The sequence below is a fragment of the Saimiri boliviensis genome, chromosome 5, assembly GCF_048565385.1.
Source record: "Saimiri boliviensis isolate mSaiBol1 chromosome 5, mSaiBol1.pri, whole genome shotgun sequence".
NCBI classification, from domain to species: domain Eukaryota; kingdom Metazoa; phylum Chordata; class Mammalia; order Primates; family Cebidae; genus Saimiri; species Saimiri boliviensis.
Window position 1 is genome coordinate 108,731,758 of NC_133453.1, and position 26,863 is coordinate 108,758,620.

General features: G+C 53.7%; 1 protein-coding gene across 1 annotated transcript in view; it reads left to right on the forward strand.

Moving 5' to 3' along the window:
- Positions 1–8,285: 8,285 nt before the first annotated feature.
- Positions 8,286–26,863, forward strand: part of LIMS2 (LIM zinc finger domain containing 2) — a 37,233-nt gene continuing 18,655 nt past the window's right edge. Inside the window, 4 exon segments of the mRNA XM_074399814.1 lie at positions 8,286–8,543; positions 9,843–9,912; positions 10,484–10,766; positions 26,164–26,323. Coding sequence (XP_074255915.1) covers positions 26,168–26,323 — 156 coding nt within the window. The 5' untranslated portion in view covers positions 8,286–8,543; positions 9,843–9,912; positions 10,484–10,766; positions 26,164–26,167.

The following is a 26,863-nucleotide window of genomic DNA, read 5'->3' on the forward strand; positions in this document are numbered from 1 at the left end:
GGGAAATCTAAATAAATGGAAAGATATCCTATGTTAATGGATAAGAACATTCTTTTATAGTCACATTCACTCCCCTACTGCAACCATTCCCAGTCTCTGACAACCACTAATCTACTTGTCATCTCTATAATTTTGTCATTTGAAGGATATTATATGAACAGAATCATACAGCATGTGATCTTTGGAGGTCGCCTTTTTTCACTCAGTGTAATGGCCTTGAGATATAGATAAAACTTGACTGAAAATGCAAACCAGTTGTGCTCATAAAAGTTGAACACAGAGGCTGGGCGCGGTGGCTCATGCCTGTAATCCCAGCACTTTGGGAGGCCGAGGCGGGTGGATCACAAGGTCAAGAGATCGAGACCATCCTGGTCAACATGGTGAAACCCCGTCTCTACTAAAAATACAAAAAAATTAGCTGGGCATGGTGGCACGTGCCTGTAATCCCAGCTACTCAGGAGGCTGAGGCAGGAGGATTGCCTGAGCCCAGGAGGCAGAGGTTGCCATGAGCCGAGATCGCGCCACTGCACTCCAGCCTGGGTAACAAGAGCGAAATTCCATCTCAAAAAAAAAAAAAAAAAAAAAAAAGTTGAACACAGAAATCGTGTACACAGTGTACATAAATCCCAGCACCGCTTCTTCCAGATAGCACAAGACTGGAGAGATCCTGGGGTGCAGCACATTGTGAAAGGTGCCTCTCAGCTACAAGACCCAGGGCAGCACTGATGCGTACTGACATGGATGCAGGGCAGACAGCTGCTGTTTATTTCTGAAGAAACTGATATGAAATTGCAAACACAGGCCAGGTGCCGCCCAGTGGCTCTCACCTGTCACCCCAGCACTTTGGGAGGCCAAGGTGGGAAGATGGCTTGAGCCTGGGAGGCCAAGGCTGCAGCGAGCTTTGATCCTGCCACTGCACTCCAGCCTGGGGGACAGAGCAAGACTGTAGAAAGAAGGAAAGAAAGAAAAAAGGAAAAGAAAGAAAGAGAGAGAAAGAAAGGAAGGGAGAGAGAGAGAAAGAAAAAGAGAAAGAGAGAGAAAAAAAAGAAAGGAAGGAAGAGAGAGAAAGAGAGAAAGAAAAAGAAAAAGAGAGAAAGGAAAGAAGGAAAGAAGAAAAGAGAGAAAGAAAGACGGAAGGAAGGAAGGAGAAAGAAAGAAAAAAGAAAGAAGAAATAAAGGAGGAAAGTAAGAAAGAGAAAGAGAGAGAGAAAGGAAGGAAGGGCGGAAAGAAGAAAAGAGAGAAAGAAAAGAGAGAGAAAGAGGGAAGGAAGGAAGAAAAGAGAAAGAAAAAGAGAAAGAGAAGAAATAAAGAAGGAAAGAAAGAAAAGAAATTGCAAACCACAAAATGACCCCAATCAGGCAAACAATGAACGTCATGGTTAAAAGTGAACGAAGTGTGGCAGCATCGCCTTTTGGAGGTGATTTCTCTTCTTTCTACTTCTGGGCATTTCTAATACAACGGTAGTTTTATAGCGGAAAACTATAAAATAATTCATTTATGTTATTTTAATATAAATAATCCTGAGATTTTTCTCTTTTCAGGGAAAACAGTACTTGGCAAGACAGCATCCTAGTAGCTGTGCTTGGGTTATTCACGTAGTTAGTTGTGTGGATTCTTTTACTGCGGGGCTTGATTTGCCCCTTGTCTGCGGATGCTGTGAACATCAGACTGCCCGGCGGGGCTCCCGTGCTCAGGGCTTCGGCCAATGCTCATTTGGGGGGCCGCCCCTCTGCCGGCCGCTGTGGATTCAGAGTGCAGCCGCTTCTCCTTTTGTTCTGTGGGCCTGGCTCCGAGCCCTGAGCAGCACCTCCGTGCGGAGCCCGCCTTTCCTTCCGCAGCTTCTTCCGCCCCCTCCTGACCCCAAGGTGCCTCCGGCCTCTGCCTCCAGCTAAGGACCTCTGGCCAAGCCTCCCGCCCAGGGAGAGGTGAAGCTGGAGTGCCTGGGTGCTGCGGTGGCCGGACGCTCCTGGCAGCTGCCTAGTCTTGCACGTGGCTCTGTCCAGCGGGCCAGGCAGGTGCTATTTCCCTCAGAGAAGTTGCTGGCAGCACTCAGGGAAGGAAGCACCCGAGGAGGTGGAGCCGCGTCTCAGCCAAGAAGGTAGAGACCCTGCGATGGGCACCGGGCTCCGGGAGGTCCTTTTCACCTGCCGATCTCTGTGCCGCGACACCCCTGCCATTCCCTGTACCTGAGTGGTCATGTTAATGTTGCTCATTCGGGGTCAGGGAACAGCTGTGGAGCAGCTCCCTCAGTCAGGCAGTGTGGGGACAGTGGGGACAGTGTGGCACACTCTGGGCCTTCTGCAGGTGACGCCACGTCTGGACAGGCTGGGCTTGGGAGTGGGCAGCAGCTCTTTCCCCTGGACAGGGTGGGACAAGCTCCCGTGGGAAGGTCACAGTGGGAAAAAAGCCGCAAAGTGAATCTCAGTATGTGGCAGAGATCCCCTGAGAGGCAGGGAGAGGTGGGACCCTGCAGAGGAGAAACTCTGAGGTCACTGGGAGCAGGAGGCTTCTTGCTGGATACCCAAGAGTGTAATACGTTGATGTGTAAACATGTGACGTTCCTGAATATGCGGTGGCCAAACCCGTGATTTGAATCAAGTCTGTCCCTGAGCAAAGGCGGGAGTGAGATGGCCTTTTCCTCCCAAACTCCAAGGCCAGGTCATCTCTGGAAGATTGTGAAGCTTGGAGGTCCGTCTCCATGCCTGAGCAAATCAGACTTCCAAGAAGGGCTCTGTGTTCTCCTCAGACTGGAAAGAAACCCTTGGTCTCTTGTTTGTTCTGCAAGTGTTGAGAGAATTGTGGGTCAACACCCACCAGCTTCTCTCACTGAGCGGCTGCGTGGCACAGGGAGAAGCAAGGCCATTTCGTGCTGGGCAGAGGGTGTGTCTATGATGGTGCTGAGGGCAGGCTCAGGCTTTTATTTTTATTTCTTATGATTATTTTTAGAGACAGGAGGTTGCTCTGCCACCTAGGCTGGAGCGCAGTGACACAATCATAGCTCACCTTGAAATCCTGGGCTCAAGCGATCTTCCCACTCAGCCTCCTGAACAGCTAGGTCCACAGGCCTGCACCACCACGCCCATAAAATACGACTTTTATGCTTGTGTTAATTTTTTTTTTAAAGATGGGGTTTTACCATGATGGCCAGGCTGGTCTTGAACTCCTGACCTCAGGTGATCTACCCACCTTGGCCTCCCAAAGTGCTAGGATTACAGGCTTGAGCCATAGCGCCCAGCCTATGCTTGTATTTTTGAAAACAGACGTTTATTTTTCCATGTGTTGTGAAGCCTGTGGGTGCTAGGGTGGTGTGCTGCTCGCTATTCTTCCTCTGGCCCAGGAAGCCACCCAGGAGGGGCTCTGGGCATGCAGGTGCTTCCCAGATCCCGCGGGGGGGTGGGGGGGGAGGTTCACACTTCCCGAGTTAGCTTTGGCCTTGAAGGAGGACTGCTTCGAGCTTGTGTTGCTACTCAGCAGGCCTCGTGTTTTGCCCGTTTCCACTTCCCTGAAAGGGACAGTCCTTAACCAGATGTGGGTCAGGCGCCTTGTAGAGTGGCCTTCTGGGTGGCCTCGCATCACACCGGGCCATCCTGAAACAAATGGGCAGGGTTCACAGAGCCTGCTGGGAAGCACGTGGGCTCCTGCCCCGGGACCTGGGCTGCGGTGGGAGACCCTGAGACTCCTTCAGAGCTGCAAGGCCTTCTCCATTCCCTGCGGCCACATGGGGACAGGGCTGTGGCTCTGGATATTGGAAGAGGCTCCTTGAGGCCCTTGGAGACCCGGGGTTCTCGTCAGCCTTTTCCTGCTGATTAGTCATGCTGCCCAAGACCAGGCCTTCTCTCTGCCCTGGCCCCCCGGCCCTTATAATCGCTGGGCCCTGGGCTGGCTCAGGCAGCCACTCCCTGGAGTAGGGGAGGGAGAAGGGGGGTGGAGAAACTCAGGGACCTGCCCTGCAAAGGGGGTACCCACCTGCCCTGAGCCCCAGAGGGCAGAGAGCCCATGCCTGGGGAGGGACTGCACCTCCTTCACCTTCTAGGACAGCTCTCGTTTCATTCTGTGGCCCAGCCTCAGCCTCAGAGCCCATCTGTCCCCCAGTGAAGACTAAGTATGTGATTCAAGCCACTCTCTGAGGGTCCCTCAGTGATGCCATCCTATAAAACCTGGGCAGGCACCCTGCGTTCTCACCTTCCTTTCCCTTCCCCTCCCCACTTCCAACTGCTGCCCCTTCTCTGCCCCCCTTTAGAGCTTTCTCCCCTCAGGGCCACTGCGTGCAGCCCTCTGGGGAGTGCCATCTGCACAGACCCCAGGGAGGGGTGCTCCCGGGGAGGCATCTTAGGGGCGCTGCCTGGCCCTCCACAGCTGGACTCAGGCCCCTCACTCCCATGGACTGGCTCTTGACCCAAACCCAGGTGCCTCTTTGGCCTCTGCACACAGCTGTGTGCACACGGGGCAGTGGTGCACCTCCTCCCTGGAGCGCTTCTGTGGCACTTCATACCCTCCTGCTCTCCCCCTCACTTCCTGCCAGTCCCACCTCTTGTAGGGCTCCTGACTAGCACAGATACCTCCGGGTGTCCATGGAGCCCTAGAGTTGAAATTCCATTTGCCCCAAGCCTTCTGCACATACACCAGAGAATGGACGTCTCTTCCCTGCTCCAGGTTCACAGCGCCCCACCCACCATCTCCCCTGGGATGCCTGGGGAGGGCCCATTGCAATGTCACCCCTCGCTGACCTGCCCAGACCGTCCCAATGCCACCAACATCCAGGAAAGCAAGGCCACCTGCAAGTCCTCTTGACTCCCACATGTGTACACTCACACCTGCCTCACAACCACCACACCCACGCCGGCCACGCCCACACATCCAGATCCCCAGCAAATCCTGTTGGTTGCAAAATAGAACCTGTACTTGATGCCTTCTCATTGTCCCTACTGTCACATGGCCTGAGCATCAGTCCCTCCTGATGCTCACCTCAGTCTCTAATCAGACTGTCCCTCTAACCACTCTGTCCCTCACACAGCGGCCACACAGCAGCCAGGGACACTTCCCCCTTTTGCTATGAAAAAGTTCAAGCACTCACCGAAGTCAAAAACCCAGATGCCCACCACCTAGATTCTCCCGTTGATATGGTGGTACTCACTTTACCACCTCTCTATCCATCCCTTTACCCATCTCCCCATCTTGAGTTCAGTTTCTAGAGGCAGAGTCTTGCAATGTTGCCCAGGCTGGTCTTGAATTCCTGGCCTCAAGTGATCCTCCCTCCTCAGCCTCCCCATAGCTAGAGATTAGCTGAGACTTCAGGGATACCCCACAGGCTTGTCTTGATTTAAGCAATGTTTTCAAAGTAAGCTGTCGACATCAGTACCTTTCTCCCTAAATACTTCATGCTTAATAAAACATCATTAACTAGAGTTCAGTACTGTTTACAGTATTTTTCTTTTGAGGTAAAATTTACATACAATGAAATGTGCAAATCCTGACCATATATTCCATGATTTTTAAAATTTTTTTGGGACAGAGTCTCGCTCTGTAGCCCAGGCTGGAGTGCAGTGGTGCGATCTTCGGCTCACTGCGACCTCTGCCTTCCAGTTCAAGCGATTCCCCTGCCTTAGCCTCCCGAGTAGCTGGGACTACAGGCACCTGCCACCATGCCTGGCTAATTTTTTGTATTTTAGTAGAGACGGGGTTTCACCATGTTGACCAGGATGGTCTCGATCTCTTGACCTTGTGATCCACCTGCCTCGGCCTCCCAAAGTGCTGGGATTACAGGCTGGAGCCACCGCGCCCGGCTCATCATCCTGAATTCTATTCTACCACAGACAAATGTTGCCTAATCTAGAACTTGATATAGATGGAGAAGCAGCTCTTTTTTCATTCAGACAGTATTTCTGAGATTCACCCATGCTGATGCTAGAGCGCTGTGTCCATCTTTGCTTTGAACTCTCTAAGGGTGGAACCCCACTTTTGCTGTGGCCCTGCTGCTGGGCCCTCTTCTTTATTCCCATGCCCCTCCACCGGCCACCTCCGTGTTTTCCAGGCCTGCTGGTCTTTCCGACCTTGCATATTCCAAGCTCATGCCACCTCAGGGCTGTCGCACTTCCTGTTCTTCTGCCGGAAGGTTTTTCCTGCAGATGGTTGCAGGCTCTTTCCCTCATTCCGGCTTAGCTCGAACGTCACCTGCTCAGAAGCTTTCCCTCACTCTTCACTCTGAAGCAGCCACCACCACTGTCCTTTCTTTTGCAGCACTTACCCCTGTCTAAAATCTAGTGCATGTATTTATTTATTTGTTCACTGCCCATCCTTCACCCCCAGCTAAACTCCATGAGAGCCAGATCCACATCTTCCTGCTCCCTGCAGTACTTCCAGTGCCCATGCAGTAAATACTCTTGAATGAAGAAGTGGATGAGTGTGTGAACGTATGATTGCCAGCTCTTTCCTGTGACTCTGCCCTCCTGGCCGCACTGCATCTCCAGCGGGGCTGAGCCATGCCCACAGCCCCTACCAGCTGATACTGAGCTTGCCCTGGCCCAGGGATGAGGCACGCTGGGAGGAGGCAGGGTCCTGGTTTGGCAAACAGATCCGTGTGTGCTCAGCTAGCATATGCAGGGAGGCTTTTGGGCTAAAAGGGAGGAATAAAGTCTCCTCTTGGAGAGCCTCTGGTGTAATGTTCTCTACTTTTCATCGTCTTTGGTTTCTACAGAACCCCAATATTCAATTAACCATCCAGCAGTGAATTTCTGGCGCATGGCCCCAACAAGCCTACGCCTCTGTAATAGTGGAAAGCCTTTCTTTCTTTATGGGCAGATGAGCCAAGAAATCACCTATATTTATGCTTAATCAATCATCAAATTACAGTTAAGCAGAATCAGCTGAGACACACTTGCCACAAGAAGTAACAACTGGAGGCAGGCAGATAACCTGAGGTCAGGAGTTCGAGACCAGCCTGACCAACATGGTGAAATCCGTCTCTATTAGAAATGCAAAATTAGCCGGGCATGGTGGTGCATGCCTGTAATCCCAGCTACTTGGGAGGCTGAGGCAGGAGAATTGCTTGAACCTGGGAGGCGGAGGTTGCAGTGAGCTGAGGTCACACCTCTGAACTCCAGCCTGGGCAACAAGAGCGAAACTCTGTCTCAAAAAAGAAAGAAAGAGAGAAAGAAAAAAGTAATAACTGCAAAGTCACTCCACAGTACCAGCTACTTAGGGACAGGTGTCTTTTCCCAGCTTATTTCTGCAGCCGGAACTGCAGGATACTATCAACGCGTCTTTCTGAACGGCACCCTCAGTTTATCTGCGGGTTGCTGCTTCGCAGCCTCGTTTGCAGATCATCTTTCTCTGCGGCCAAGACTGGAGCAGCACCACGTTTGCACATCAGGCGGCCCAGCTTCCAACCCTCAGTGTGACATCTGGGCTGCCTCCAAAGATGAGCTGCACGCCACTGCCCAGCTAGAGGCATCTGTCTTTAGGCAGGGCGAGGGTTTTTTGTTTTGTTTTGTCTGTTTAAAAATTTCCTCCGAAGAGAGTCCCTAAAAAGTTTATATCACCCCTTCGTCTTAACGCCTGTAATGGCAGCTTGTCAGTTGCGCTTTATTATACAGAGGCGTGCCTGGTTTCCCTGGAAACATGGGAGCTGGGCATTTGGTTTTGTCGTTTAAGAAGTATTTTTCGCAGAGTTAGGACGATGGCCCCCCTAGGGAGATGAAATGGGAATTTCCTGGGGAAAGGAGCCTTGCGACTGAAGAGGGACCCCCCCCCCCAAGACTTTGGCCTCCCTGGGGACAGGACTGCGTGGACTCAGGGGTCCCGGGTGCCTCCGGAGGGAGTCAGTGCCCAGGTCCGCGGTGGGAACTCGGGGTTGGGAAAGCCCGGCCGGGAGGTGATCTCAGCGTCCCCCACGACGCCGCCCCTCTCCCGCACGCGTTTGCAGTCCGGGCACGGAGGGGGCGCTGGGCGGGGCGTCCCGGCGGGGCTGTGGGGGTGGGGGTGCCTGTTCGCGTTGATTATAACTTCACTCCCTTTAAAAGGAAAACTATGCCCGGAATCCGGGAGGTGGCGAGTGGAGCCCGGGCGGGAAGGACTTGACCCGCGACCGCCGCTGGCCGCGCTCGGTGTCCCCGGAGTTGGGGACTCTGCGGGTGGCTGGACCCCGACTTTACCCCTTTTACCCCGAATCCACCCACACCTCACTCTCACCCCTCCAACCTCACTGCCACCCCCACCTCTGGCCCCCACCCCTCTGACCCCACCCACCGCCACCCCTACCCCCACCTGTAGCCCCCACCGCCACCTCTACGCCCCCAGTCTCCCACACCACCTCTCCAACACGCCCACCTCCCTCAGGCTTGACCTTCCACTTCACTCGCCCCGCGGGCCCCACCCCGCCATCCCCGCCCACCCCTCTCGCGGGCGGAGCGGCTCTTGGCCTTTTTTGGGCGTCTCCCTGCTCCGCGGCCCGGGCTGGCTGGAGGGCGCGCGGCTGGCGGCTGCGGCGGTAGAGGGAGACCCGCGGCGATCCCGGGCTCAGCGTCGCTGCCACCATGACGGGAAGGTAACGGCTCCCACCCGTGTCCCCGGGCCGGGCGGGTGGGACTGCGGGACCCCTGGCCGAGGCGCGGATCGCCCTCCCGCAGCCCCGCGGCACCACCGTCCCCGCTCCGCCTGGGAGCGTCGGATTCGCGCAACTCCCGGGGCAGCAGCGCCCGTCGGGGCAGGGGTCCCCCAGCCCCCCCAGTCCCCGCGCCTCTTCCTCTGGGCGGGTGCCTGCAGCTGCAGGTGGAGCTCCTGCGCACCCGCCTGCCACCCCCGCAAGATGGGACAGCCATTTGCTCACAACCCACGCCCAGGGCTGCGGGAAGGGGCCTTGCCCAAGGTCGAACACCAACCACGGGCAAAGGGTTCCACGACTGTGCGCCTCCCCCAGCTTCCCTGAGCCCCCAGTGTGCCATCCCCAACCCCGGTGAGTGTCATCTCTGGAGTCTTCCATTTCCTCCCCTGTAAACCTAGGGTGGTAAAAATGTTGACAATGATGAAGGGTATGTGGGGATGTGGCCAGAGCTGCGCCCAAGCACCAGCTGTGCAGGGGTGGGCTGGTGGGGCATGGTGCTCCCCCGGGCCTGGCCCACCCTCTGCTCTCAGGCCCCTTGTTGCCATTTCACAGATGAGGTCAGCAGAGGCCACAGAGGCTGAGCCACTCAGAAGGCCAGTCACAGGTCCACCAGTGTCCAGCCAGTGTTTGTCCCTGCAGCCCTTTCTGGAACCTAGCCGGGTACAAGTGAATGACTCATAGCTGGGTGGGAGGGGCAGTCCCTGAGGCCCTGGGGGCCCCGGGCCAAGTCCTGGCGGTGGGATGGTCTTCTTCAGGATCCCATGACCTGGGGCTCTGGGAGGTCCCAGCCCAGAGAGTGACCTGTGGCTTTGCTGGGTAAAGGGGCTTGGAGAGTGTGTCCAAGGTTGCGACCCCAAATCCCACCACATGCAAGGTGACACCAGGCCCACAGGGGAGCTGTCTCTGATCGCCATTAAGACTGTGGCCTGGGGTTTCAAGGCAGCCCCAGGAACAAAAAATAGCCTGTAACTTGTCACTTTGCAAGCCCTGCCCTTCAGACGCAATTCCTTTTCTTCTCCCCAAGCCTCCCATCCCAGTCAGCTCCCCTGACTTGGAGTTACCCCTCAGCCTTGGCCCAGGCCCCTCTGCAGTGAGATGGACCGACTCATCCCCCAGAGAGTAGCATCTGCTGGCCACTGACTGCCTGTGGTCACCCCACAGAGTTCTGGGAGCCCAGGGCTGCCTCCCATTTTCCTCAGAGCATCCCTGCCAGCTGCCTGGTTCTCATCCTCGGTTTTCTAGGAAAAGAAATTGCGGAGAGACAGGGACAGGGTCAGGAGCAGCCCCAGAAGCTTCGCTGAGGTGGATGGAGGTGGGTGAGAGGTGATTCCTTCAGGCGCAGGAGGGATGGTGAGGAGGACAGAACCACCAAGGGGGTGGGGCTGGAATGGGAGGCCCTGAGGCATCACTGTCCCCTGGCAGGGGTCCTCTTGCCCTGAGTCCCTTGGGGCATCACTGGAGACCGACGCAGTCAGGTGAGCCCGGCAGGAGTCGCTGGGAAGGCAGGTGGTGGTGAGCAGGGGCCAGCCTGCCCTCACTGCTGTGAGCTCCAAGGGCCTGAGAAACTCTTGTCCTCCAATGACGCAGGATGACAGTCAGCCTTTGGTGGACACTGTGTAGGTGTCCAGGTAATACTGCTGGTCTTAGAGAATAAGGAGAAACTTGGAAACATAAAAGATTACAGAAACAAAACGAGAAAGAAACAGCCACAGTTCCACTCCCGAGAGCCTCCCTTGATGCCGTTTGGGTGGCTCCTCACAGTTCCTTTCTCCTGGAGTGTTTGTTTGACACGACCTGTGAGTGTAATGCACTGGGCTCCTTCAAAGGTGGCCCTGCTGCTCGTGGTGCTGCTGCCCCATCGCCTTCCTGTCTTCCACACGCAGGGACTGGGCAGGCCAGCCCGGGAGGAACAGACATCCGACCTGGCCTTCGGAGTGTTCGAGTCTTCCTGTCCCAGAAGCTGTGGAGTTTCATCTCCACTGTTACATGCTGGTGTCCTCCACGTCCACTGTCCCCGTGTGATCCCAGACAGTTCTTTGTGCCTGGATCCCAGTTCTCTTGGCATCGCCCATGCTGCCCAGAGCCAAGGGTGCCTTTGGGAAACACCCCCTTGGCTCACATACCTTCAGGGGCTCTCCCTGCCAGCTATCCCCAGGACCTCACCAGGCAAGAGCAGAGGGAGGGCAGTGGGGAGCCACCAAAGTGACCTGGAGTGGCATGCGTGGCCATGCTCTCTGCAGATAAAGCCATGGGTGCTGTGTGGAGAAAGGGCTGCTGGGAAGGCGATGGGGAAGGAGACAGGAGGCGGCCACCAGGGAGGCCCCTCCTGGGTGACTGAGGGGCTGGAGGAGAGGAGGCTGACTTAGGCTTCTCAGGATCTGAGAGGGCGGGGCTCGGGAGGACGCCCCTTTTGTGGTGGTGGGTGGGGGTGGACAGCACGCTTGGTGTGGCTGTGGAGAGCTTGAAGAGTGTGGCAAGTCTGAGGGGGAGCTGTGGGAGGCACCTGGCATGAGGGGCTGAAGCCCAAGCTGGGTGGGGAGTTGAAGGCAGCTGGAACATGGTGCAGTATGCCCTGGGAAGAGAGGGGGCTCGGCCTCAGCGGCCACCCAGGAACTTTGGAACTTACAACCACAAGATCTTTGACTGTCACAGCTGTCATAGCTGAAGGGCTCTCCAGGATCACCATTGTTCTGTAAGGAGGATATTAAGCCCACCTACCTAGGGACCCAGCCGTCCCTGGCACTCCTGGAAATGGAGCCTGGGATGTTGATGCCCATGGCTTCGTGAGCTCAGTGGCTTGGCTGGATACAGTGGAGTCCCACCCACCACGTGGCGGTCATGTATGGGGCTGCGTATGCCTGAGTGTGTGCTGAGCCGACACTTAGTACAGGGCGGAGCAGGCGGCTAGATCCCTGTCCTCATATCTGCCAATCCTGCCCCTCCTCCTCCGGGTGAAGCGTGTGCCCAGTGGTCCCCTAGGCAGAAGGAGTTGGCCAAGGGGCAGCTGAGTGCAGCCAGAGCCCTCAGCACAGCACATGAGGCTGCAGTGGTGTCAGGGGCTGAAGCAGAGTGAAGTGATGTGGTAACAAGTGATGTGGCACCACTGAGCCCTGAGCCTCAGGCTGGGCCAGGCGGGCACTGCCATGGCCCCTCACCTCCTTCCTTTTTCTTCTACTTCTGGTGCTGACTGGCCCCCTCTAGCTGGCCAGTGGCGTAGTAGGGATGGAGGGACTGATCTGCAGGGTGTCTAGTCCCGAGGTGTGAGTTCCCCGACCTGGGCTCATTTCAACGAACATGCCGTTAACGCTTTACAGAATTCCTAATAGTTAGCACTCAGCGCTTGTGGGCTGGCAAGGGATGGCCCAGGAAGCCACTGTGGAGGGGACCCTGGGCTTTCCACATGCAGGGGCTCATCCTTCTCTCTGTCCCTATCTGTGCTGTGCTGCAGGCAGGCTTAACCCTCCCGTAGGTCTTAATTTCCAGGTGGGGAAGGGGACAGGAAAGGCACTGTCCCTATCCTCCTTGTTCTGTTTAGGTGTAGCTCGTTCCTTTCTGAAGGTGCATGTTTACTTAGATGACTTAGCAGGATGACCACCCTAGTAAGATACCTCCATGGGTGAATGCATATGTCTTGCTGAGAGCTGACATGTCTGAATGCACGTATGCACATAAAACTGTGTCCTCACGTGTGTCCTTGGAGGAATACCCAGGAGACACATGGAGTTGTCTTCAGCCTCCCAGCGAGGAGTCTGGTGGGAGAGCTGGCTCTGGAGGACAGCCTGTTTGTGGCATCTCTGCCTCTGCCCGTTGGGCTGAGGGTGCATGCCCCAGGGACTTGGGGTAACTCTACTTACCTTGGGGTAACATATAGTAACTGTATGTTACACTTTTTAAGGAATTGCCAAGCCGCTTTCCAAGTAATTGAACAATTTTACATTTACTAAATTTTATACCAGGGGGATGTATGAAGGTTCCAGTTTCCCGACATCCTTGCTAATGCTTGTTATTGTTGTCTGGGTCAGTGGGTGTGACGTGGTGTCAGTGTCAGATGTGGTTTTGATTTCCATTTTCTTAATGACTGATAATGTTGAGCAAGTTTTCATGTGTCTGTTGGCCACTTGTAAATCCTCTTTGGAGAAATGTCCATTCAAACCCTTGGCCCATTTTTAAATTGGGTTGTCTTTTTATTGTTAAATTGTAAGAGTTCCTTATTTATTTGGATACAAGACACTTCTCAGACATAGGATTTACACTTTTTTTTTCTTTTTTTTTTTAAGACGACTCTTGCTCTGTCGCCCAGGCTGGAATGCAGTGGTGCTATCTCAGCTCAGTGCAATCTCCGCTTCCTGGGTTTAAGCAATTCTCTTGTCTCAGCCTCCCCAGTAGTTGGGAGTACAGGCATGCGCCACCACGCCTGGATATATATATATATTTTTTGTATTTTTAGTAGAGATGAGGTTTCACCATGTTGGCCAGGCTGATCTTGAACTCCTGACCTCAGGTAATCCACCCGCCTCAGCCTCCCAAAGTTCTGGGATTACAAGCATGAGCCACTGCACCTGGCGAATTTGCAAATATTTTTTCGTTTCTGTGGATTGCCTTTTCACTTGCTTGATTGTGTCATTTGATACACAAAAGTTTTAAATTTTGATGAAATCCAGTTTATTCCCGTGTTTTTTAGTTGCCTTGAGTTTCTGTTGTCATAGGAAACTATTGCCTAATCCTAGCTCATGAGATGAAAACTGCTGTTTTCTTCTAGGAGTTTTACACTTTTAGCTCTAACATTTAGGTTTTTGATCTATAGTGAGTCATTTTTTAAATATGGCCTGAAGTAAGGGTTTAAACTCAGTCTTAGCCGGGCGCGGTGGCTTATGCCTGTAATCCCAGCACTTTGGGAGGCCGAGGAGGGTTTATCACGAGGTCAAGAGATCGAGACCATCCTGGTCAACATGGTGAAACCCCGTCTCTACTAAAAATACAAAAAATTAGCTGGGCGTGGTGGCGTGTGTCTGTAATCCCAGCTACTCAAGAGGCTGAGGCAGGAGAATTGCCTGAACCCAGGAGGCGGAGGTTGCGGTGAGCGGAGATCGCGCCATTGTACTCCAGCCTGGGTAACGAGCAAAACTCCGTCTCAAAAAAAAAAAAAAAAAAAAAAAAAGAAAAGAAAAAAATAAACTCAGTCTTTTTCATGTGGCTATCCAATTGTCCTAGCATCGTTTGTTGAAAAGACTACTCTCTCCCCCATTGAATGATCTTGGCACTTTTGTCAAAAATAATTTGACCACAGATATATGGGATTATTTTTGGACTCTTTTTTGAGACAAGGTTTCACTCTTTCACCAAGGCTGGAGTGCAATGGCAAGATATTGGCAGCCTTGACCCCCCTGGGCTCAGGTGATCCTCCTACCTGAGCCTCCCAAGTAGCTGGGACCACAGTTATGCACCACCATACCTGGCTACTTTTTGTATTTTTTTGTAGAGATGAGATTTTTCTGTGTTGCCCACGCTGGTCTTGAACTCCTGGGCTCTGCCTGCCTCGGCCTCCCAACGTGCTGGAATTATAGACATGAGCCATTGCACCCAGTCTATTTCTGGACTCTTGCTTCTGTTCTATTGGTGTATATGTCTATCCTTACACCAGTGTGACACTTGTAATTTTTTAGTAAGTAAATTGTAATTTTTAAGTAAGTTTTGAAATTGGAAAGCATGAGTCTTCTTTTTTTTCCTTTTTTTTTGAGACAGAGTCTCACTCTGTCATCCACGCTGGAGTGCAGTAGTGTGATCGCAGCTCACCGAAACCTATACTTCCTGGGTTCAAGCAGTTCTCCTGCCTCAGCCTTCTGAGTAGCTGGGACTACAGGCACGTGCCACCATGCCTGGCTATTTTCTTTTGCAATTTTTAGTAGAGATGGGGTTTCGCCATGTTGGCTAGGTTGGTCTGGAACTCCTGACCTCAGTAATTAGCCAGGCATGTGGTGCCACATCTGGCTAATTGTTGTATTTTTAGCAGAGACAAGGTTTTGCCATGTTGGCCAGGCTGGTCTCAAACTCCTGACCTCAAGTGATCCACTCACCTTGGCCTCCCAAAGTGCTGGGATTACAGGTACAAGTCACTGTGCCTGGCCTCTTTGTTTTTTTTTTAAAGTTGTTTTGATTATGCTGTGTCACTTGCATTTTCATACAAATTTTAAGAATGCCTTGTCTATTTCTTCAAAGGCAGGAATTTTAATGGAGATTGCATTCAATCTATAGATCAGTTTGATGTAGTGTTGTATTCCCATCTTAACAATATTAAGTTTTCCAATTCATGAACATGGGATATCCTTTTTTTTTTTGAGACAGAGTCTCACTCTGTCACCCAGGCTGGAGTGCAGTGGCACAATCTCAGCTCACTGCAACATCCACCTCTAGGGTTTAAGCAATTCTCCTGCCTCAGGTTCCCAAGTAGCTGGGACCACAGGTGTGTGCCACCACGCCTGGGTAATTTTTTGTATTTTTAGTAGAGATGGGGCTTCACCATGTTAGCCAAGATGGTCTCAATCTCCTGACTTTGTGGTCTGCCTGCCTTGGCCTCCCAAAGTGCTGGGACTACTGGTGTGAGCCACTGCGCCTGGCCCAGGTTATCTTTATCATTATTTAGGTCTTCTTTAATTCCTTTCAATAGTGTTTTGTAGTCTTCAGTGCATAAGAAGTCTTGCACTTATTTTGTTAAACTTACTCCTATTTTATTCTTTTTGATGTTGTCCCAAATGTGGTTGTTTTGTTTCATATTCAGATTTCTCATTGCTAGTGATTCTTGTCTACTGATCTTATACCATACAGACTTATTGAACTCATTTCTTAGCTGTAAATAGGGTTTCTTTTTTTGAGGGGGGATTCTTTTTTTCTTTCTTTTTTTTTTTTTTTTTTTTTTTTGAGATGGAGTTTCGCTCTTGTTACCCAGGCTGGAGTGCAATGGTGCGATCTTGGCTCACCACAACCTCTGCCTCCTGGGTTCAGGCAATTCTCCTGCCTCAGCCTCCTGAGTAGCTGGGATTACAGGCACGCGCCACCATGCCCAGCTAATTTTTTGTATTTTTAGTAGAGACGGGGTTTCACCATGTTGACGAGAATGGTCTCGATCTCTTGACCTCGTGATCCACCTGCCTCGGCCTCCCAAAGTGCTGGGATTACAGGCGTGAGCCACTGCACCCAGCCTTGACGGGGGATTCTTTAGGCTGAAGCAGGCGGATCACGAGGTCAAGAGATCGAGACTATCCTGACCAACATGGTGAAACCCCTTCTCTACTAAAAATATAAAAATTAGCTGGGCGTGATGGCGCACGCCTATAGTCCCAGCTACTTGGGAGGCTGAGGCAGGAGAATTGATTGAACTTGGGAGGCGGAGGTTGCAGTGAGCCAAGATCATGCCACTGCATTCCAGCCTGGCGCCTGGCGCCGAAACGAGACTCTGTCTCAAAAAAAAAAAAAAAAAAAAAAAAAAAAAAAAGAAAAGAAAAAAAGAAAAAAAAAGAATTTTCTATGAATGAGTATGTAATATGCAAATAAAAATAGTTTTATTCTTCCTTCTCAAACTAGATGTGTTTTCTTTCATTTTCTTGTCTAACTGTCCTTGATAGAATCTCCAGTGCCATGCTGAAAACAAATGGCAAGATTGGAAATCCCCCTGACCTTAGGAGGAAAGCATTCATTTTCTCACCACTAAGTATGATGTTAGCCATGGGTTTTTTGGATGCCTCTTTTCGAGTTGAAGAAGTTCCCTTCTATTCCTAGTTTGTTGGGTGTTTTCATTATGAAAGGATGTTGGATTTTGCCAAATGTGTTTTCTGCATCTATTGAGATGGTCGTAGAGTGTTCTTCCTTTATTCTGTTGATATGGTATATTTCATTGATCTTTGGATGTGCAACCAACCCTATATTGCTGGGATAAATTCCATTTGGTCATGGTGTATAATACCTTATAGAGAGTGTTAGATTTAGTTTATTGTATTTTATTGAGGACTTTTGCATCTGTGTGACCTTCGTGTTTTATTTTGATATCAAGGTAATACTTATAGAATGAGTTGAGAAGTGTTCCCTCTTAGTCTTTCTTTTATTTTTTTTGAAAGATTTTGTAAAGGTTTTTTGTTGTCGTTGTTTTGTTTTTGTTTTCTTTTTGAGAAAAGATCTCACTCTGTCACCCAGGCTGGAGTGCAGTGGTGTGATCTCAGCTCACTGCAACCTCTGCCTTCAGGGTTCAAGTGATTCTCCTGCCTCAGCCTCCTGAGTAGCTGGGATTACAGGTATGTGCCACCACACTGGTGTTTTGCTTGTTTGTTTGAAGGTTTGGTGTTAATTCTAGTTAAACCTTTGATACAATTCACCAGTGAAGCCAGGTGGCTCTGGCTTTATTTTGTGGGAGGTTTTTGGTTACTAGCTCAGTCTCTTTACATCAGGCGTCCCCAAACATTTTACACAGGGGGCCAGTTCACTGTCCCTCAGACCGTTGGAGGGCCACCACATACTGTGCTCCTCTCACTGACCACCAATGAAAGAGGTGCCCCTTCCTGAAGTCCGGTGGGGGGCCGGATAAATGGCCTCAGGGGGCCGCATGCGGCCCGCGGGCCGTAGTTTGGGGATGCCTGCTTTACATGTTACTGGCTTTATTTGGTGACATGGAGAGGCTTCGTGTCCTCACCCAAATCTCATCTTGAATTGTAATCCCCATAATCCCTATGTGTCAAAGGAGACAGCAGGTGGAAGTAATTGAACAATGGGGGTGTTTCCCTCATGCTGTTCTCATGATAGTGAGTGAGTTCTCATAAGATCTGCTGGTTTTATAAGGGGCTCTTCCCCTTTCGTTTGCATTTCTTCCTGCCACCTGTGAAGAAGATGCCTCCATTCCCCTTTGCCTTCTGCCATGACTGTAAGTTTCCCGAGTCCTCCCCAGCCCTGTTAAATGGTGAGTCAATTAAACCTCTTTCCTTTCTAAATTACTTAGACTCATGCAGTTATTCATAGCAGTATGAAAACAGACTGATACATTTGGATTTTCTATTGCTTTTTGAGTCTGTTTTGGTAGTGTCCTTCTAGAAATTTCTCTATTTCAGCTAGGTTATTTAATTGATTGGCATACAGTTGTTCATAATATTCCATTCTGCTACTTCCTTACTGGGAATGTGGGCTATCATTTTTCAAGGCAGCCATGGAATTAGGGAGCAGGAATAAGGGACTAGGATAAGTTGAAACAACACAAACCTCACTGTTTTTGCCAAGATTCATCTATTTTTCTTGACCAAATGTTCCTACGGTTACTGCAAGCCTTTGGTGGATTTGCAGAGTTCTGAAAGAGTAGATTCCGATAGTTTTTGCTAGGTTTTTTCATTGCTTTTGTGGAGGGATGAACTTCTGGAGGTCCTTAGTCCACCATTTTTTGCTGACCTCACTCTCAGTGTTTTTGCAAATGTCTAGAGCCAGAGCACGGACCCAAATTCCATTTGGCCATGGTGTATAATACTTTGTATAGAGTGCTAGGTTCAGTGTATAGTGTCTGTGGCTCCCAATCCCACCCCTGCAGCAGGACAGGCGGAGAATGGGTGGTAAGGTTGTGTAGAGAGATTTGGGATTTGGACTCAATCAGACTCTAAGCCTCTCTCAATTTCTAGCCTCCGATGTCCGCTTTTATAGTAAATATTTGTTGAATTGATTAGTACTTGGTAAATTTGTGCTTCAAGTTCATTTACAGATTATGTTGTACAAAACACTGTGGCTGTAGCCTCCTTTCCAGCTCTACAGGTGACCCTTGGAGCCCTAAATAAATGTTTCCTCCTTACATAAAACTGTGGCTCGAGAGTCCTGGATTCTAGTGTTGAGGTTTTCCACGTGGGAGGGGCTGAGTCAGGGGTGGTGAGAGGGGCTTAGGCCCTATGCCATTGACTTGTAGCTGCTGTAAGAACATTTTCTGCATAAGTTTTCGTAAGCATTCAGCTATCTACATCAGATTCAGAGGTATTCCTTGTTTATTTTGGCTCCTCTAGGCTCAGCCTCTCTATGCCCTTTAGCCCCCAGGACCACCTTTAAAAAACGATTTGTTGAATTGATCAGTGTTGTGCAACTTTGGAATTGGGCTGCATTTACAAATTCTATTGTACCCAGTGCTCATTGCCCCTGACTCCCAGGGTGCTTAGTGAGTACCTCCTCCTGCTGGGACTTGCTGAGTGAGTGTGCTCCTCGGTGCTGGTATGTGGGCCTGGTATCTGAGACCCAGTGAGCCCCTCCAAGGCTTTCTCCCACCCCAGATCGGGAGGACCCGTGCCCTGCTGTCCTTAGTGAAGGCTGCCAGCTCTTGCTTTGGGAAGGCAGAAGATATTTCTCAAGCTTACTGACTTTCTAGAAAGGTTTTTCAGGGAAATGGAATCAGAGTTAAAGATTCCATGAGTGCACTGGATCTTTACTGTGTTGCTGACCAGGGCCACCTTGGCCACCGTTGGGATGCCAACCGTGGGTGTTCATGCTTGGATCACAAGTAGCCTTGCCCGTCTCTCTGGGTAAAAGTGCGTGGGGCATGGTGCCTTCCTGGTGGTTTCCACTGGATGCCTCTGTGTCTCCTCCCCTGGAAGCTGGAGGATTGCCTTTTCTCTAAGATATGGGTCTCTCTTGGGGTCCTTGGCCATTCGTTGGCCAGATCCAGAGGATCGGCTCTGCCTGGTCTGGGTGCCCCAGGGTGGCGTTTGTGGCAGAGGCTCTCAGGGAAGGGAGCAAAGCAGAATGTGGGTCTTTGTGGCTCCGGTCATCGATTTCTTTACTGTTGGCAGCGCTCCTAAAGGTGCCAGGTCCTCGATGCCCTCCTTAGCTGACCCTGCCCTCCTCAGTGCGTCCAGGGGCACAGGCTTTCCTCCTGGCAAGTGGCAGCCGGTGACCTCCTGAGTGTCCTGCCGCCACTGTGGACCTCACCTCAGCGCTGTCCGGGGCCTTTCCAGACCAGTCCCCTCCCAGCGGGACCCAGCCCTGCCAGCCTCAGCTTTCAGGAGCTGCCCCCGCCGCCGCGCGAACAATATCCTTTCTATTTGGAGTTGACTCCGCTGCCCTTTGGAGATCCCAGCGCGTAACGTGAGCTCGAGACCAGCGCGGAGGAGGCGCCCACACACCCGTCCCGTCGCGGTGTCTGGTCCCAGGCGGCCGCGCCTCCCCTCCGAGGTGGTCCCACGGCCCCTGCACCAGGCGGCCGCGCCCGCGACTTCGAGGCGGTTGTCCGCGCCATGGCGGCCCGGCTGGGTGCGCTGGCCGCGTCGGGGCTGTACCGGCGGCGCCAGCACCGGCAGAGCCCGCCGCCCGCCGCGGGGTAGGTGGCCAGGGGCGGGGCGGGTGGCGGGGACAATGGCCGGAAAGCTGCCGCGGCAGGGCAGGCCTTTCCTCGGAAACCCCGCGGGGCCCTCTGACGCCGTGGGCTCTCTCCCGGGCGCCGGATGGGCCCTGGGTTGGCGACAGGGTGGGCGCGCGCGACTTTATCTAACGGGGTTTGATGTCACCTGTGACCAGCTCTCCTGGCAGGGTGCGCCCAGGGGCCGGTGTTAGAGACTAGGGAGCCTGTGTCGCCCCCAGCACTGCTTTCAGACTGGGGCGATCGAGCTTCACTTCACAGGTGAGCAACAGGTTCCGAGCCGAGCAGGCACCTGCTGGACTCACCCACCCCAAATAATGTGGCTACGCTGTGATTTGAACCCAGGTTGGACTGACTCCAATGCCTGTCCTGCTTCATTCCATGGAGGACTGCCAGTGTAGATTGGCTCCTTTTGGGCTGAGGGGAGAGGCCAGTTGGGTTGAGGATGGTCCTCAGGGCTTCCCAGAGGATTAGTTGACTCTGGATGGGGAGGTTGGCAGGGGTACCGGGATGGCGTTGGAGCCACCTCCCCTCGCTCTTGGGATCGGGGCAGGAGGAGCAGCTCCTGGACATGATGCCTTTGCAGTGCCCGGGAGCCAGCGAGGGAGAGAGAGAGCAATAGGGCTGTGAGCTTGGGGTCCTTGGCATCAAAGTGACAGTTGGGGACCCTAGGGAGGAGGCCAAGGCTGAGCAGAAGGGCTGGGGGGCCAGGGAGAGAGCCAGGAGCAGCAGTCGCAGAGGTAGGGGAGGGCCTGGAGGACCCAGGAGCAGAGGAAGGCCAGTGCCACCCAGGGCAAGTGAGACCTCCTGTGAGACCTTCCGCCCACAGCCCATGCCCAGACCCTGAGTGCAGTCCACTCTGAGCTCCTAGTGTGTGGTCAGGGAAGGCACCCAGAGGGGCAATTAGAGGACTGAGCCATGAAAGATATCTTCTGCTGAGAAGGAAGACGGAGGGCACTGAGTGGAGGGCGGGAACTGCAGGCTGCAGCACGGCCCTCTGTGGAGTCCCTGCTGCATGCCAGGCTGCTGCCTGTGCTGGCATGGCAGGTCCGGTGCAGCCTGCTGTTCAGGTAGAGATCCCCAGGCTCAGGAGGCCGACTCACTCGCCTGCGTGTGACAGAGCTGGAGCAGGTGCCCTCACTAGTCAGCCTCTGGACAAGCCTGGGCATCTGTGGCATGACCGTGGTACCAGGCTGTGTGTGGCCAGGGCACTGATAGTCCCAAGGCTGTGCTGGAGAGTGATTTTCACAGTACAGATACCACAGCTGAGATGCAGGCGGGACAGGCACGATGATGACAGTCAGGCACGGGGTGACCCTGAGCATGCACGGGCCTGTGATTATTCGCCACTCCATTTTGTTTTTCTTTGAGCTTCCGGTTCGTGTCCTCTGCCAGTTCTCGGATGTCAGTGTGACATGTTTCAGGTGTACCTGCTTAAAAGTGAAGCTGCTAGAGCAGAGTTATGTCGAGGGCTTCCGGAGAAGCTCTGATTTCAGACAGGTTTCATACCGATTTGGAGTCTGTTTCTGATGGTGTCAATGCCTCTTGTGTATAGCAGCCCAAGGTAGCATGTTAATTGTCTAGCGGGCTAGAAGCTAGAAAAACCTGGCGGGCTGGCTTTGTGTAAATTTTTGTTGACCTTGCATAGCCAGGTGACCCCTGACACTGGCCACTGGCTGGCTTTGTGGGGGCGGGGCAGGGAGGAGGCCTAGGCAGTGCTGGGGGTCTGAAGCTGCCCCTGGGCTGTGTGGCAGTGGGGTCCCTTCCTGCAACCCTCTGCACCTGGCCTAGAGCCTGTCTCCGTGCGGGTGCTCAGTGGAGACCTGTTGGATGAAGGACAGAGCATGGGCTGTGCTTGCAGGAATCGCCTCACTTAACCCTCCTAAAGTGCCTGCAGGTAGCTATTCCTGGCCCATTTTGTGGATGAGGAAGCTGAGGTTCGGAGAGTCCTCTGCTGCAGGTCACACAGGTAGGGGGTGTACGGGCCAGGGTCACAGCCTGCTGTGCCTGGCTACAGGGCACACACCCTTGGCCTGACTACTGCTCAGGCTGACGTGGCCTCAGCAACATCAGCTCATCTTGGGTGTGATCAGACCCCTCGTGGCTGGCCCCTGACTCTTCCCAGGTCCTTACACTCTCTTCCTAGACTCAGGTGTCGGGGAGGCTGGGATGGAAGAAGGGCTGGGGTTATTGAAGAAACAGAATCTGGAATGGGGGATGCCAGGAGGGAATGGGGGAGCATGAGTCCAATCCTGTGTGACCCTTAGCTGGTTACCGACCCTCTCTATGCTTCAATCTCCTTATCTGGAACCAGCCTCCTCCTCTTACAAAGGCTTGGAACAGAGCAGGCTCCTCTGATCCCACCCCAGACTCAGGGTCATCTTGCAATAAATTGGCTTGTGTTGGCTGTCAAGACTGAGAGCATTGCGAGGTGCTGGGGAGGCTGGGGAAGGGCGTGAGATGGCATGCTCTACCCCAGGTCTGGGGTTTGGCTTCCAGCCTGGGTGTGCCCTGGGCAGTGTGTCTGCGTAGTCCAGCTGGAGGCGGGTGGTGGTGTCTCCTGGGGGATAACTGGGCGGACTCTGTGTTCTCTATTCTTGAAGGAATGTGCAAAGGAGGACATGGAATGTCCATGTCTCTGGCCCTTTGCCCTCTCGCAGGGAGTACAGGCAGCCTGCCGGCCTTCCCCTGGGCTGAGCCATGCAGAGGGACTGTGGAAGGCTCCCAGAGTTGCTGGAAAACAATAGCTCTCTATCCAGTGCTTTGCCTGGCTGGCCTGGTGCTCTGTGCTGGACACGTGGGTGCCATTCATTCTTCACTTCGGCTCCTTGAGGTGGCTACTGTTTCTCTGGTGCACCTCTTTACAGAAGAGGAAGCGAGGCCCAGAGAGGCGAGCACCTTTTCCAGGTCCCGAGGCGGTGGCTGGGGCTATAAGGTGTAGAGCTCGGCGGGTGGGCCCAGGCCTCTGCCAGCCTTGCAGTGTCCCGCTGCCTCTCTTCCTGCCCAGAGGGAGCCAGCAAGCAGTTCTCTCCTGGTGCTCAGGCTCCTTTGACTCTGCCTACTCCTGTCTGTCCTGTCTTTGCCGGTGGGCCGAAATGCTCCTGTGCTCCCCTGTGGGGCGTCGTGGGGCCTCTCACAGAGCTGCCGTTAGGGACTCTGATGCTTGTGACTTGGGCTGGGGTAGCCCCTGGGTGCAGGAGGGAGGTGGTCACCCCCATACCCCACCTGCCTGTGCCAGGGTCTTTGCAAGGCTTGTTGGGCACAGGTGGCAATGTTCTCACTGGAGGCATCTGGGGAGCAGCCAGGGAACTGGTTAGGGGCCATCCACGTCCAACTGGAAGATGAACGGAAAGGCAGAGCAGCGAGGGTATGGCCAGGCTGCTTCCTGGCGGGAAGCATGGTAACTGGGGAGCGCTAACTGAGGGTCGTTTGTGAAGGAGGGAGGGAGGAAGGGTGGTGAAGCACCTGGGCTCGTGGCGCAGGAGTGCCCGTCACCACAACAAAGGGCATGGAGCCCAGCAGCACCTGGCCAGTGGAAGTAGGGTCAGCCCACCTGGAAGCCAGAGGGGACAGGCCTGTGGGTGCCAGCCCTAAACAGCAGCCCCTGGGGCAGAGAACAGGAGCCTGCATCGGGTGAGAGGGATGTGTACTCACTCACTGGGGTCTAGAGGTCTGGCTGTAAGGCGCAATCTGAAAAGCTGGGGCTGGGTGGAAGTCCTTATTTGGCTTCATTTTCTGGGTCCTTGGAGTGAGGAATTCCGGGCCCAGAGTCATGGGATTTCCTGTTGATTTCTGATTTCTCTGAGACTCCGAAGGTCTCGTTCATGGTCAGGCACTGGAATGTCCTCCCTGCCACCTTGGGTGTGCATTCAGAAGAGGAGGTTCACAGCGTTCTCCAGGAAGGAAACCAAGCCTGTCCTAGGGAAGCCCAGCCCAACCCTTAGGGTGGCTTGGGGCGGCCAGCCTGGCCCACCCCATGGAGACCAGCAGAGAGCTGAGAGGACTGAGGACCGGCTGCTGGATGCCGAGACGTCCTTTCTTTCTTTTCTTTTCTTTCTTTCTTTCTTTCTTTTTTTTTTTGAGACGGAGTTTCGCTCTTGTCCAAGCTGGAGTGCAATGGTGCGATCTCGGCTCACCGCAACCTCCGCCTCCTGGGTTTGGGCAATTCTCCTGCCTCAGCCTCCCGAGTAGCTGGGATTACAGGAACGCGCCACCATGCCCAGCTAATTTTTTTTTTTTTTTTTTTTTTTTTGGTATTTTTAGTAGAGACGGGGTTTCACTGTGTTGACCAGGATGGTCTCGATCTCTTGACCTCGTGATCCACCCGCCTTGGCCTCCCAAAGTGCTGGGATTACAGGTGTGAGCCACCGCGCCCGGCAGAGACGTCCTTTCTTTTTGAGTTCTTTCCAACCGCTGTTGCCACCACCTCTGCTTCCTTGCTCCTCTGGCCCAAATGTGGGCTCAGGTGGGGGCTTTGGTCTCCTAAGCACACCAGAGGGCAGGCCGAGGTGGGCGGAAGCCCAGCATTCCCGGAAAGTGTCGCTGAATGGCCTTCCAGCCAGCCTCTGCCACATGAGTCCCTAAGCAGAGAAGAAAAGACGTCAGCCTGGGTGCCCTTTCCCGATTTCCGGTCTATCTCCATGTGGCAGCAGCCTCCCGTGTGACCTTCTGTTCACAGCCCACGGCCAGACCCTGAGCGCAGCCCTGGCCTCCAGCCCTGGGCCCGTCCTGTCTAAGGCCCCGCTTCCCTGTGTTTGGCACTCTTCAGGCTGGCCCTGCCCAGATCGCAGGCCGCAGAACAGCCCGACAGGAGCCTCACTCACCAAGCGTTCCTGTCATGGTGCCACAGCAGTGAGTGACTGCTGGGTGGGATTCATCCTGGGAGGCAGAGCAGGCGGAGAGGTATTCCCAAAGGCACTGTGCTCCAGTCCTGCCACACCCCGGCTGTACCCAGGAAGACGTTACCAGCTGGTGGCATGACTCCCCAGCGAGCCTCATGCTCCCTCTCTGCCCACCCCTCCAGGCCGCCACAGCCGATCCACTGGAGTTGATGCTTGAGACAGAACCTGTGTTCTCCCTTTCTAGTGAAAGGTGTTGGGTATCTGGTTCTCTGACGGTCATAGGGCAGTTGGGGTGCTTAGGGCTACATCCTAACCCTGTTTTTGAGTCTAAAAGTCCCCTCCTGGCTGTGCCAAAGGGCCCTGGGACTGGACTGACTGTGGGCTTGGCTCACTCTGGGCGTTTCCCTTGTAGTTTGCATTTCATCCCTCGCAGAAGGAACCCGGCACTGACTCAGGGGACAGACAGTGCCCAGCACAGATGGGATCTGCTCCCCTCACCATCTCGTCTCCAAGATTCACACTCTTGCCTTTGTTTTTTTGAGACAGGGTCTCACTCTGTCGCCCAGGCTGGAGTGCAGTGGCATGGGCACAGCTCAGTGCAGTCTCGGCCTCCCAGGCTCAAGTCATCCTCCCACCTCAGCCTCCCAAGTAGTTGGGACTACAGGCTTGCATCACCACATCGGGCTAATTTTTTTTTTTTTTTTTTTTTTTTTTTTTTGGTATTTTTCTTAGAGATGGGCTCTTGCCATATTGCCCAGGCTGGTCTCAAACTCCTGGGCTCAAGGGATCCGCCCACCTTGGCCTCCCACAGTGCTCTGGATGACAGACTTGAGCCGCCACACCTGACCACCCTCTTGCCTTCTCCGTGGTTGGGTGGTTATGTGTCTATTGGAGGCAGTTGCTGTAAAACTAACTCACGGTGCAGAGGATGGGACTGTGGAAGACTGAGCAATCTGGGTTCAGGTATGGAGCCCGCTCTGCTGTGTGAGCTTGGGCCAGTTACTCAACTTCTCTGAGGCTCAGTTCCCTTCTCTGGAAGAGGCCACAATAATAGTAGCTGCGGGGTTGCCTTGGGGATGAGTTAAGAGTGCAAATACAGAGCCGCTCACATGCGCTGGGTGCTGTTCTGTGCCCGAGACTCTCTGGTTCCTGAGGAAGGGGCGATAGGGGCCCAGGTGGGAGTTGACTTGGCCCCTGACACCCTAAGGGGCAGGCACTACAAGCACTGAGTGGCCTGGACCTTGGCTTAGAGCGATTTTCCTGATTTTTAATCTGGGATGTGTCTGTCGGATGCAGGCCTCTGTGTGTGCCCTCCTGTGCCCCTGCCCAGCTCTGACTCACCCCTCCTGTCTCCCGCCTCCAGCAACATGTCAGACGCCTTGGCCAACGCCGTGTGCCAGCGCTGCCAGGCCCGCTTTGCCCCCGCTGAGCGCATCGTCAACAGCAACGGGGAGCTGTACCATGAGCACTGCTTCGTGTGTGCCCAGTGCTTCCGGCCCTTCCCTGAGGGGCTCTTCTACGAGGTGAGGATGCTCCTGAGGGCCTTCTCAGACCAGCTCAGAGTCTGCCCTCAGACCCGGGCTCCATGCAGTGGTCCCGACTGCTGACTGGGCCAGGCCTGGAGCCAGCCCAGAACCAGGCTCGTGCTTCTGCACAGGCCCATCCTTCACCTGTGAGAGGTGAACAGTGCCCCGGGTACCCTGGGCGCTAATAGACAGCCACCTTTCACCAGACTGCTCTGGGCAGATGCTGGGTAAGCCCTGGGGTCAGGAAGAGCCTGCCTGCTTTTGCTTGGCCTCCGTAGGGACCAGACAGTGAGCACAGCAACCACATGGCCCACCAGCTGATGCTGATTACCTGGGGCTCAGGGCTCACAGGGAGGGGTGTGGGGGTGCTCAGGGAAAGTGAAGTTTGGGCGGACCTGAGGGGAGGGAACCACGTACATCTCTGCAGGAAGAGCACTGGGCAGAGGGTACAGCACATGCAAAGGCCCTGTGGTGGGAGAACGTGGGGTTGTGTGGAGAGCAGCAGGGAGGCTGGTGTGATGGAAGCTGAGGGCATGA